This window comes from Oncorhynchus mykiss, chromosome 27 (genome assembly GCF_057628025.1).
Source record: "Oncorhynchus mykiss isolate SJ-2025 chromosome 27, ASM5762802v1, whole genome shotgun sequence".
In the NCBI taxonomy this organism is placed as follows: domain Eukaryota; kingdom Metazoa; phylum Chordata; class Actinopteri; order Salmoniformes; family Salmonidae; genus Oncorhynchus; species Oncorhynchus mykiss.
The window spans coordinates 43,642,999-43,654,493 of NC_143048.1; the positions used below are offsets into that span (position 1 = coordinate 43,642,999).

Sequence of the window (11,495 nt, forward strand, 5' to 3'; positions counted from 1 at the left end):
AACTTCTGACCCACTGGGAATATGATGAAAGAAATTAAAGCTGAAATAAATCACTCTCTACTATTATTCTGATATTTTACATTCTTAAAATTAAGTGGTGATCCTAACTGACCTAAGACAGGGAATTTTTACTAGGATGAAATGTCAGGAATTGTGAAGAGGTGAGTTTAAATGTATTTGGCTAAGGTGTATGTACACTTCCGACTTCAACTGTATGTGTACATTTATTTTGCAACGCTCGAGCACGCAACGCGGGTGGTGTGGTTCGTATGTAAGGCCCAGACTAAAGCCCAGCACGCAACGCGGGTGGTGTGGTGGGTATGTAAGGCCCAGACTAAAGCCCAGCACGCAACGAGGGTGGTGTGGTTCATATGTAAGGCCCAGACTAAAGCCCAGCAGGCAACGCGGGTGGTGAGGTCCGTATGTAAGGCCCAGACTAAAGCCCAGCACACAACGCGGGTGGTGTGGTCCGTATGTAAGGCCCAGACTAAAGCCCAGCACGCAACGAGGGTGGTGTGGTTCATATGTAAGGCCCAGACTAAAGCCCAGCACGCAACGAGGGTGGTGTGGTTCGTATGTAAGGCCCAGACTAAAGCCCAGCAGGCAATGCGGGTGGTGTGGTCCGTATGTAAGGCCCAGACTAAAGCCCAGCAGGCAACGCGGGTGGTGTGGTCCGTATGTAAGGCCCAGACTAAAGCCCAGCAGGCAAAAGAGGAGACTAGGAAGGAGAGGGAGGAGGAAGAGAAGGGGGGGCAGGCAGCAGTGCAGATCAGTCACCAGGCAGCAGTGCAGATCAGTCACCAGGCAACAGTGAAGATCAGTCACCAGGCAGCAGTGCAGATCAGTCACCAGGCAGCATGGCTGATCAGTCACCAGGCAGCAGTGCAGATCAGTCACCAGGCAGCAGTGCACATCAGGCACAGAGGAAGCTCTGAAGATCAGGAGCTAAACTCAAATTCAGCCATGGGGACAAAGTGAAGTAGGTGTGTCCCACTCTGCTGAGAGGGGAGACCAACCTGGTGGTGGCTGACCAGAGCCCTAACCTGTCTGTCTACTGTCTGGCTGACCAGAGCCCTAACCTGTCTGTCTACTGTCTGGTTGACCAGAGCCCTAACCTGTCTGTCTACTGTCTGGTTGACCAGAGCCCTAACCTGTCTGTCTACTGTCTGGATAACCAGAGCCCTAACCTGTCTGTCTACTGTCTGGCTGACCAGAGCCCTAACCTGTCTGTCTACTGTCTGGTTGACCAGAGCCCTAACCTGTCTGTCTACTGTCTGGTTGACCAGAGCCCTAACCTGTCTGTCTACTGTCTGGATAACCAGAGCCCTAACCTGTCTGTCTACTGTCTGGCTGACCAGAGCCCTAACCTGTCTGTCTACTGTCTGGTTGACCAGAGCCCTAACCTGTCTGTCTACTGTCTGGATGACCAGAGCCCTAACCTGTCTGTCTACTGTCTGGTCTATAGTCCTAACCTGTCTGTCTACTGTCTGGTCTATAGTCCTAATCTGTCTGTGTACTCTCTGGTCTATAGTCCTAACCTGTCTGTCTACTGTCTGGTCTATAGTCCTAATCTGTCTGTCTACTGTCTGGTCTATAGTCCTAACCTGTCTGTCTGTCTACTGTCTGGTCTATAGTCCTAATCTGTCTGTCCTACTGTCTGGTCTATAGTCCTAACCTGTCTGTATACTGTCTGGTCTATAGTCCTAACCTGTCTGTCTACTGTCTGGTCTATAGTCCTAACCTGTCTGTCTACTGTCTGGTCTATAGTCCTAATCTGTCTGTCTACTGTCTGGTCTATAGTCCTAATCTGTCTGTGTACTCTCTGGTCTATAGTCCTAACCTGTCTGTCTGTCTACTGTCTGGTCTATAGTCCTAATCTGTCTGTGTACTCTCTGGTCTATAGTCCTAACCTGTCTGTCTACTGTCTGGTCTACAGTCCTGTCTGGTCTATAGTCCTAACCTGTCTGTCTACTGTCTGGTCTATAGTCCTAACCTGTCTGTCTACTGTCTGGTCTATAGTCCTAATCTGTCTGTGTACTCTCTGGTCTATAGTCCTAACCTGTCTGTCTACTGTCTGGTCTATAGTCCTAATCTGTCTGTGTACTCTCTGGTCTATAGTCCTAACCGGTCTGTCTACTGTCTGGTCTATAGTCCTAACCTCTCTGTCTACTGTCTGGTCTATAGTCCTAACCTGTCTGTGTACTCTCTGGTCTATAGTCCTAACCTGTCTGTGTACTCTCTGGCTGTAGCAGTATGCAGACTGCTTTACATTGTATTAATTGGTCGTTTCAGGGGCCATCTTTCCACTGAGTTTGCTCACTGAGGGATAGTATCATCAGCCTGTCTGTGTACTCTCCAGCTGGGCTATAGATACAGTGCATTCGGAAAGTATTCAGACCCCTTCCCCTTTTCCATATTTTGTTACAGCCTTATTCTAAAATTGATTAAAAAATGGTAAAACATCCTAATCAATCTTACCCCATAATGACAAAGCAAAAAACAGGTTTAGGAATTTTTGCCCCCAATTTATTTTTATTTTTTAAGATTACATAAGTATTTAGACCCGTTGCTACGAGACTCGAAATGTAACTGGAAATTTAACTGGATACTGTTTCCATTGATGTTTCCATTGATCAACCTTCAGATGTTTCTACAACTTGACTGGAGGCCACCTGTGGTAAATTCAGTTGATTGGACATGATTTGGAAAGGCACACACCTGTGCAGTTGACAATGCATGTCAGAGCAAAAACCAAGCCATGAGGTCGAAGGAATTGTCAGTAGAGCTCCGAGACAGGATTGTGTTGAGGCACAGATCTGGGGAAGGGTACCAAAACATTTCTGCAGCATTGAAGGTCCCAAAGAACACAGTGGCCTCCATCATTCTTAAATGGAAGAAGTTTGGAACCACCAAGACTCTTCCTAGCTCTGGCCGCCCGACCAAACTGGGTAATCGGGGGAGAAGGGCCTTGGTCAGGGATGTGACCAAGAACCCGATGGTGAGTTATAACAGGTAAAAAAAAATAAACGAAATTCTTGATTTTTGCCCATTAAAGTTGCCATGTATATGACTCAAACTTGTCAGTAGGCTATTCTTCTACAGCTTTGGTGTCACAATGGGTAGCATGATGTTGCACTCACCAACCACCACAAATATCCCCATATCTGTAAAGACATTTTATTTACAAGCTGAATAACATAACATTCCTATTTGTCTTAACACAGTGGTACAGATTCACGGTTTCCCCTCAAATGTTAATACACTGGATAACTATACAAACTGATGAACATTCAACTAAACTGTTCCAGAAAGGAACTAAGCTGATTTTGGAATACAAACAGTTGTAATCTATTAGAGGTGAGTCAGTAAATATCTCACACCACATTAACATTTGTGTCTCAAAAAGGGTGGTTTTAAGTGCTAGACGTCTGACAAAGCTAATTTAACACATAATACAAGTAGGCAGATGTTCACACTGTTTCATAGGAGTAGGTGAGTATGAAACTATGAAAGGGACGGGTCATCTGCCAGAAACGCTGTTTTTCCGCCTAAGATTTTTTTTCAGCAGCGATGGCAAAGTTTCCTGCAATTCTACTCATTTTGCCATCCGAGTGACTCAAACATCACATCAACACCATTTTGCCAGCCGAGTGACTCAAACATCACATCAACGCCATTTTGGAAATGTTATGTTCTCCCTTACTGTTTTTATTTAGGTGATTGTTAGTTCTCAAATATCTCCTTAAAAAATAAAAAAAAGCCATTATCTTTCCTACATATGTTGTGGTTTTAATAATTTACATTAACACTAAAAAAACGTTTTACTATACAGGTTTTATTGTTATAATTTTTTTATTTATTTATTTATATATATATATATATATATTTAATTTATAGATTTTTTGGGGGGGGAATATAGTGGAAACACTGAAACGTATAGCAACAACACCTGCTGGAGAAAAGCAAACACTTTATTTTCATTATCAGAATTTTTTTTTGCAAATTGGCATTCACTACATCACATGACCTTGTGATGTCAGCACATGACCTTGTGATGTCAGCACAAGAAGTTATTCACTTCATCATAGTATAGTGATTTGAGTCTGGAGTCTTGAGAGACTGTTGAGACACATCTGATATGCTGAGAGTCCTCAGGAAAATATCCTAAGAAAGCCCGTTCACAATAACGCACCTAAGAGCAAAGGGCTCTTAGCCAAAGTAGTGACCTATATGGGAACCAGATGGTCAATAACAAGACCCAGCCATCTCACAGGTTGGCCAGGCTCTTCTCGAGGCTGCCGATATCTGCCTGCCCGTTCTCCCCTTTGCTGCCGCGGGCACTGCACTCCAGGAACTCCACCTTCATGGGCAGCTGGCTGAACTCGAAGTCCTTGCCCTTCTTCCCCAGGTACACGCTGGACCCCGCTGACCCGTCCTGGGTGCCCAGAGCCGCAGACCGTGTCACTCTCAATGTGTTCCTGTGGAAAACGGGAAAAGGTTGGGATTCAATCCAGTCCATTCTGTAGAATCACACCCTTTCTATGTCGTTGTTGGTAACATGAGGACTACTTACATCTCTTTCTCCAGCTGCTGCTGAATCAGCTTAGCAGATTTTGCCATGGTGATATCTACAGGGAAAATATCATTAGCAAGCATTAACATCATGATGGGGAGGTATTAGTGGAGGGAGTGGGAAGGTTGAAAAGGGTGTCACGTCACCTTGCTTGTTGCAGGCCACTATCAGATAGGGGACATTCCTGGACACTGCACTGTCAGTCAACAGGAAGTACAGGAACTCAGCCACGTCTCTCACTTCCTTCTGGAAGATGGCACTGTCCACCACAAAGACTATGGCCCTGCAGTTAGAGAGAGGAGATAATAAAATAAAGTTAAAGGGTGTCTTTCAGAATCTTGTTCTTCGGTCAACCACAGTGCTTTTCATATTATAGACCTTCCCTGAATACAAACACCCTTATCTTTACTCGCCTGGCTGCTGACTTGAACTTCTCCACATACTGCGGACGAAGACTGTCATGTCCAGGGAGGTCGATCAGGGTCCAGCTGCTGCCCTGCACACAGTGAAGAAGGAAAAAGGGACGGACAAGCCAGTGTTTGACAGTTGACAAATGCATTTGTCATATAATTTAAAAACAATCGCTTCAGATCCTACTCCCTCACCACCATACCGTAGTTGCCTCCTTACCTTCTCGTTCTTGGCTTTGTAGGGGGCACTGCTGTCTGTGATGGAGGTCTGGGTCTTCTTGAACTTTCCTGACAACAACTGGAAATAAAGATCATCAGTGTCGTACAACTTCTGCCATCTGTAAACGTAAAGTTGGAATAGGCATGCTAGATGTTATACTGATGATGCACTCACTCGACTAAAGAGGAGGGTCTTTCCAGAATCGCAGAGACCAACCAGCAGCACAGCACTTTGGACAGTTTTGCTACTCAGGAAGTACTTCAACAACACTAAAATGTAAACCAATCATAGATGTTTCAGTTTGGTTTTTAGCTATCATACAAAGTTAACAACATGGAACAGAGGAGCACCTGATAAACAGCGTAGTACAGTAACGTTAGATAGATAGACTGCTACTATGCTAGTGACAGCTGTTGGTAACTAGCAAGCTAATTTACCCAGCTAGTTTATCTTTAGATTGCTAACATTAGCTAGCAGGCTTTTTTTTTGTCTTGATAAAAGACAACAACAAAAAAATCTCACAGCACAGAAAGCCAGCAGGCTGAAGCCAGGCTAGTGACAACTCAAATACAGGTTTACATTCACTCTGTTCCTGAAGATGAGGCTAGCTAACGTGAACTGGAAGTATATTACAATAGTTAGCTTACCAAAACTAATGACAACAACAGCCAAAGAAATTATAATTCCGATAATAAATATGGGGTCTTGGTGTTCTAACTCCTTCCGTAGAGCGTCTAAATAAGGTTGAAATGGATTTTCTCCAGCTTCCACGTCTCTGTTGTCCTCCATATTTTAGCTTTCACTTAACTTCACCAGCTGCTGAGTACAGACAGTCAGAACAACGAGACAGATATATAACCGGATGTATAAATGTGAAGTATCCGGTTAGCGTTTCCACTCACTACCAAATATGGTAGTGAGAGGATCCCAGAGGTCGGCAGTGGGAGAAGACGGAAAGAGATTGATGTTGTTGTTTTTTTAAATGGAGTTGTTTAGAATAAGTGCAAATGCGAATTGAGTTATTGCACATGCGCACTTCACAACGGAAATATGCTAATATATGCTAGGACGCACCAATAGCAACTCGCTAGCTCGTTCTTGGCTCTGCCCATCCCTTTGCCTGTTCTGCCCACTATGGCTCTTTTGTTCTCATTTGAAATGACAAGATGTGGTCTATCTTGGTTTAGTAATAAACATCTTTACACGTACTTTCTTTAAACAGACATGCGCAGTAACTGATTTTAGATGTTCTTCTTCGTCTGTCTTTCCGACAGACTAGACCCTTTGTTTCGTTTTGCTGCCATTCACAGTTTGGAGAGTGCATGGACAAAAAAAATGAAAAGTGCGGGTTAAGGGAAATTGAACCGCCATCTGACTCTAGTGCCCTTAGGAAAGTATTCACACACCCTTTCCTTGACTTTACCACATTTCGTTGTGTTACAGCCTGAATGTAAAATGGGTTATGTTTAGATTGTGTTGTCACCGGCCTTAACACAATACCCCATAATGTCAAACTGGAATTCTGTTTATCCACATTTTTACAAATAAATAAAAAATTAAACGCTGAAACATCTTGAGTAAATAAGTATTTAACCCCTAAATAAGTTCAGGAGTAACAAGTCACATAATAAGTTGCATGGACTCACTCTTTGCAATAATAAGGTGTACCATGATTTTTGAATGACTACCTCATCATCTGTAAGGTCAATATTGAATGTTCCCGAGTGGCCTAGTTACAGTTTTGCCTTAAATTGGGCTTGTATTAAAATGTATTGACTCAGGAGGTTGAATACTTATCTAACCATGGTGTTTAATTTTTCATAATAATAATAAAAATGTTGGAATTTCTCTTCCACTTTGGCATTTTGTGTAGATCGTTGACAAAATTACAATTAAACCAATTTCAATCCCACTTTGTAACACAACAAAATGTGGAAAAAGTCGAGGGGTGTTTAAACTTTCTGAAACCACTGCACACACCACTATCCCAAACACACCTCATCACCCCTTCCCACTACTTTGTCCCCAACAGATCCTACACCAGGCCGTCTGCATGGGAGGCTGGAACCCCCATCTCTCAAAACCCCCTGTAGATCTTCTACACTAAAATCTCTGATACCCAAAAACTTTACTGCTACTGACAATTCAATATTCTGAGATTTTATTTCCATCTGTGCGGTACAATTAATGACCGTAGCAATAAATGTCAAGATGCCACCCTTACTAAAGGACAAACTATTTGGGTCACTCTGTACTGACTCACAGGGATCCTCTCAGGATCCCTTTCCCTTTGTCCACTATCCTCTACTTTCCTCACTGCATCAGCATATGACACTGCTCTTGTAACAGAGACGCAGGGAGTCAGGAAGCAGGTACAGTCAGTGAGTTCAATAGGAACGAACATGGAGTAAAAACAAAAACAGGAGAAGTGTCAAAACAGGAAGCAATACTACCTAACCGAGCGCTAGATAAAGGGGAAGTAATCTGGGTAGTGATGAAGTTCAGGTGTGCCTCATTATGGAGCGCAGGTGTCCGTATGGATGGGTTGCCAGGACTGGAGCGGCGGAGCGTGATTAGACATGACAGCTCTCACCCTGGAAACTTCAATCTGACTCACTCGCACAGGACATTTCTGATCCCCAGCAACATGGCCTCGCCCACAATTGAAACGCTCCACTTTTTCCAACGAAGCTACACAGTCTTTTGTCCCATGGCCTCCTGCACACTTCTCACACCTCGGAATCTCCCTCCTACATACTGCTGCAACATGACTATAAGCTTGGCACCTGAAGCACTGTAGTGGGTTCGGAACAAAAGCTCTCATGGAACAACTTATATACCCTAGCATGACTTTATGCGTCAAACACTCAAAACTCAGAAGGACAGACAGGGTCTCCTCAATCTCGCGCTCGCCATCAAACGGCGTGCATCACAGACACCAAGGATCCCCAACTTCAGTTGATCCACCTTAACACACAGTTATCACTTCTTTCAGCTGCACTCTGCACCTGAGAGCAAATAAATAAATAAATGTTTTAACAATTTTTAGATTTTGTCAGTAGGGGGCAATCTATCCAGATCAATCATCATACAATGTATCCAGATACCATCAAAGATATTAGCTAGCAAAGATAAGTCTAAAATGCTTATAGTAAATTAAAAAGAAAAGTGCTTTTATTTCATACTGGTAGGCATGTGTTTTTCATAAAGCTAGATAAGTCTAACAATTGTCTTTTATTTTCTGTTTAAACAGAATTTAAACTTTTTTAGTAGCCAAATATGATGAAACTGTTCAGACAATTTAGGCAAAAAAAATAGCACATAGACTTATAAAATAAATGCTAATGTAAAGGAAAGATCGACATTTACACGATAGTTATCATTAAGGAAAATGGGAGAGGGTTTAGTATTTATTTTATTTAGTCCAGGGTCATGTCATTTGTTATCCATTTAAATGTCATATTGCTCAGGGTTGGGAAATTAGTTGCTTATTATAGTACAGTGTCTCATGTGTGCATCATGATGCCCCTCATCCCTGATTCTTTGCTGGGCGCTCCATATCAAATGTGCCTAGTGTGGTCTCAGTAAAATTACCTATAGTCTATAAACCTAGGCTGGGGGCGGCAGGTAGCAAGATCAAACCCCTGAGCTGACGAGGTAAAAATCTGTCGTTCTGCCCCTGAACAAGGCAGTTAACCCGCTGTTCCTAGGCCATCATTGAAAATAAGAATTTGTTCTTAACTGACTTGCCTAATTAAATAAAGGTAAAATAAAATAAATAAAATAATTCCGTATCCCGATTAGCTGTTGCCAAGGCAGCTAATGGGGGTCCTAAGCTTGCTACTGATATAATGGATTTTTAATACAAATTAAATGGAGCTGATTATATAAAACAGTCTGACTGGAGCATGGAGCGAGATTCCCGAAGGCTGGAGCATCGGCCAAGGCCGCTCCAATTTCACTACAATAGCGCTCACTCCACCAGGTCAGGGCATGCCCGTCCCAGAATGCATCTGTCGTCTACTTGTGTGCTGCTATAGCTCCTTGCTTTAGCTACTGTCATGAAGTTCCCAAAATATTTTCATAAAGAAAACACACAGAAGGTAACTTACAAAGATGAGGACCAAGAGCAAGAGAGGGAGTGTAGGGATGTAGTGTCCACAACTAAAGAAGAGAGGGAGTGTAGGGATGTAGTGTCCACAACTAAAGAAGAGAGGGAGTGTAGGGATGTAGTGTCCACAACTAAAGAAGAGAGGGAGTGTAGGGATGTAGTGTCCACAACTAAAGAAGAGAGGGAGTGTAGGGATGTAGTGTCCACAACTAAAGAAGAGAAGGAGTGTAGTGATGAAGTGTCCACAACTAAAGAAGAGAGGGAGTGTGGTGATGTAGTGTCCACAACTAAAGAAGAGAAGGAGTGTAGTGATGAAGTGTCCACAACTAAAGAAGAGAAGGAGTGTAGTGATGAAGTGTCCACAACTAAAGAAGAGAGGGAGTGTGGTGATGTAGTGTCCACTACTAAAGAGAGGGAGTGTGGTGATGTAGTGTCCACAACTAAAGAAGAGAGGGAGTGTAGTGATGTAGTGTCCACAACTAAAGAAGAGAGGGAGTGTAGTGATGTAGTGTCCACAACTAAAGAAGAGAGGGAGTGTGGTGATGTAGTGTCCACAACTAAAGAAGAGAGGGAGTGTAGTGATGAAGTGTCCACAACTAAAGAAGAGAGGGAGTGTGGTGATGTAGTGTCCACAACTAAAGAAGAGAGGGAGTGTAGTGATGAAGTGTCCACAACTAAAGAAGAGAGGGAGTGTGGTGATGTAGTGTCCACTACTAAAGAGAGGGAGTGTGGTGATGTAGTGTCCACAACTAAAGAAGAGAGGGAGTGTAGTGATGAAGTGTCCACAACTAAAGAAGAGAGGGAGTGTGGTGATGTAGTGTCCACTACTAAAGAGAGGGAGTGTGGTGATGTAGTGTCCACAACTAAAGAAGAGAGGGAGTGTAGTGATGAAGTGTCCACAACTAAAGAAGAGAGGGAGTGTAGTGATGAAGTGTCCACAACTAAAGAAGAGAGGGAGTGTAGTGATGAAGTGTCCACAACTAAAGAAGAGAGGGAGTGTAGTGATGTAGTGTCCACAACTAAAGAAGAGAGGGAGTGTAGTGATGAAGTGTCCACAACTAAAGAAGAGAGGGAGTGTGGTGATGTAGTGTCCACAACTAAAGAAGAGAGGGAGTGTAGTGATGAAGTGTCCACAACTGAAGAAGAGAGGGAGTGTAGTGATGAAGTGTCCACAACTGAAGAAGAGAGGGAGTGTAGTGATGTAGTGTCCACAACTGAAGAAGAGAGGGAGTGTAGTGATGTAGTGTCCACTACTAAAGAGAGGGAGTGTGGTGATGTAGTGTCCACAACTAAAGAAGAGAGGGAGTGTAGTGATGTAGTGTCCACAACTGAAGAAGAGAGGGAGTGTAGTGATGTAGTGTCCACTACTAAAGAGAGGGAGTGTGGTGATGTAGTGTCCACAACTAAAGAAGAGAGGGAGTGTAGTGATGTAGTGTCCACAACTGAAGAAGAGAGGGAGTGTAGTGATGTAGTGTCCACTACTAAAGAGAGGGAGTGTGGTGATGTAGTGTCCACAACTAAAGAATAATTGTTGAATCTGAAAAGACACTTTTCATAAAAGTATGTTGGAGTACTACATGCACATACTAAAATAAATTAACTAGGTGGGTAGCTAACTAAGTCTGTCATTGTAGCAAATTATTTATAAGCAAAAAAAATCTGATCTGTTAAAAGTTATTAATAGTTGTTCTATTATCTATACAATAGGTCAAAAATAGATTTTGGCCCAATATACCTGACATATTCCCACTTTCAAGGACCTTTCTGTTTTGATTGGGTTATTTTGCCTAAAAACCTTTAGGCCTACCTAAATGTTTTAATTTTTTTTAAACTCTGCCCAACCTGGCAAGAGTGGCCAGAGAGATGTTTATCACCTGCTCTCCAGGTACCATCGTATGAGCCTGAAGCCACAGACTCTGGCCAAACGTTTTAAAGGAATTCAAAGGCACTGAGCCTAATAATGTTTTTTTATTTATTTTTTATTGTATTTGTAGTTAATTATAAGTAAGTCACAGCCTATAGTCAATAGGCTGTGTATGGACTATAACAATTTAATATAACTAAAATGTTGTTTAAAAATGCTGCGAGCTTTATGTCCCTACCAGCATAGTGTTGCACTCTCAAATGCTTCACAATGTATTTCTTTGTAGGCTATAGCCTTGAAATAACTGAAATAATATA

At 42.7% G+C, this 11,495-nt stretch overlaps 1 protein-coding gene across 1 annotated transcript; it reads right to left on the reverse strand.

Annotated features, from left to right (window-relative positions):
• Positions 1-3,953: 3,953 nt before the first annotated feature.
• Positions 3,954-6,339, reverse strand: srprb (SRP receptor subunit beta). Its single transcript, XM_021588507.3, has 7 exons — positions 5,851-6,339; positions 5,378-5,472; positions 5,204-5,281; positions 4,987-5,069; positions 4,720-4,856; positions 4,574-4,628; positions 3,954-4,478 (listed from the first exon to the last, which is right to left on the reverse strand). The coding sequence occupies exons 1-7, from the start codon at positions 5,990-5,992 to the stop codon at positions 4,268-4,270; spliced, it is 801 nt and encodes a 266-aa protein (XP_021444182.2). The 5' UTR covers positions 5,993-6,339; the 3' UTR covers positions 3,954-4,267.
• Between the last annotated feature and the right edge of the window lie 5,156 nt (positions 6,340-11,495).

Coding starts and splice junctions, on each gene's coding strand:
- srprb (XM_021588507.3), bottom strand. CDS start 5,992: ATGGAGGACAACAGAGACGTGGAAGCTGGAGAAAATCCATTTCAACCT. Junction 4,629..4,719: donor AGTGGCCTGCAACAAGCAAG/GTGACGTGACAC, acceptor TTTTCCCTGTAG/ATATCACCATGGCAAAATCT. Junction 4,479..4,573: donor CAGCAGCTGGAGAAAGAGAT/GTAAGTAGTCCT, acceptor CGTTTTCCACAG/GAACACATTGAGAGTGACAC.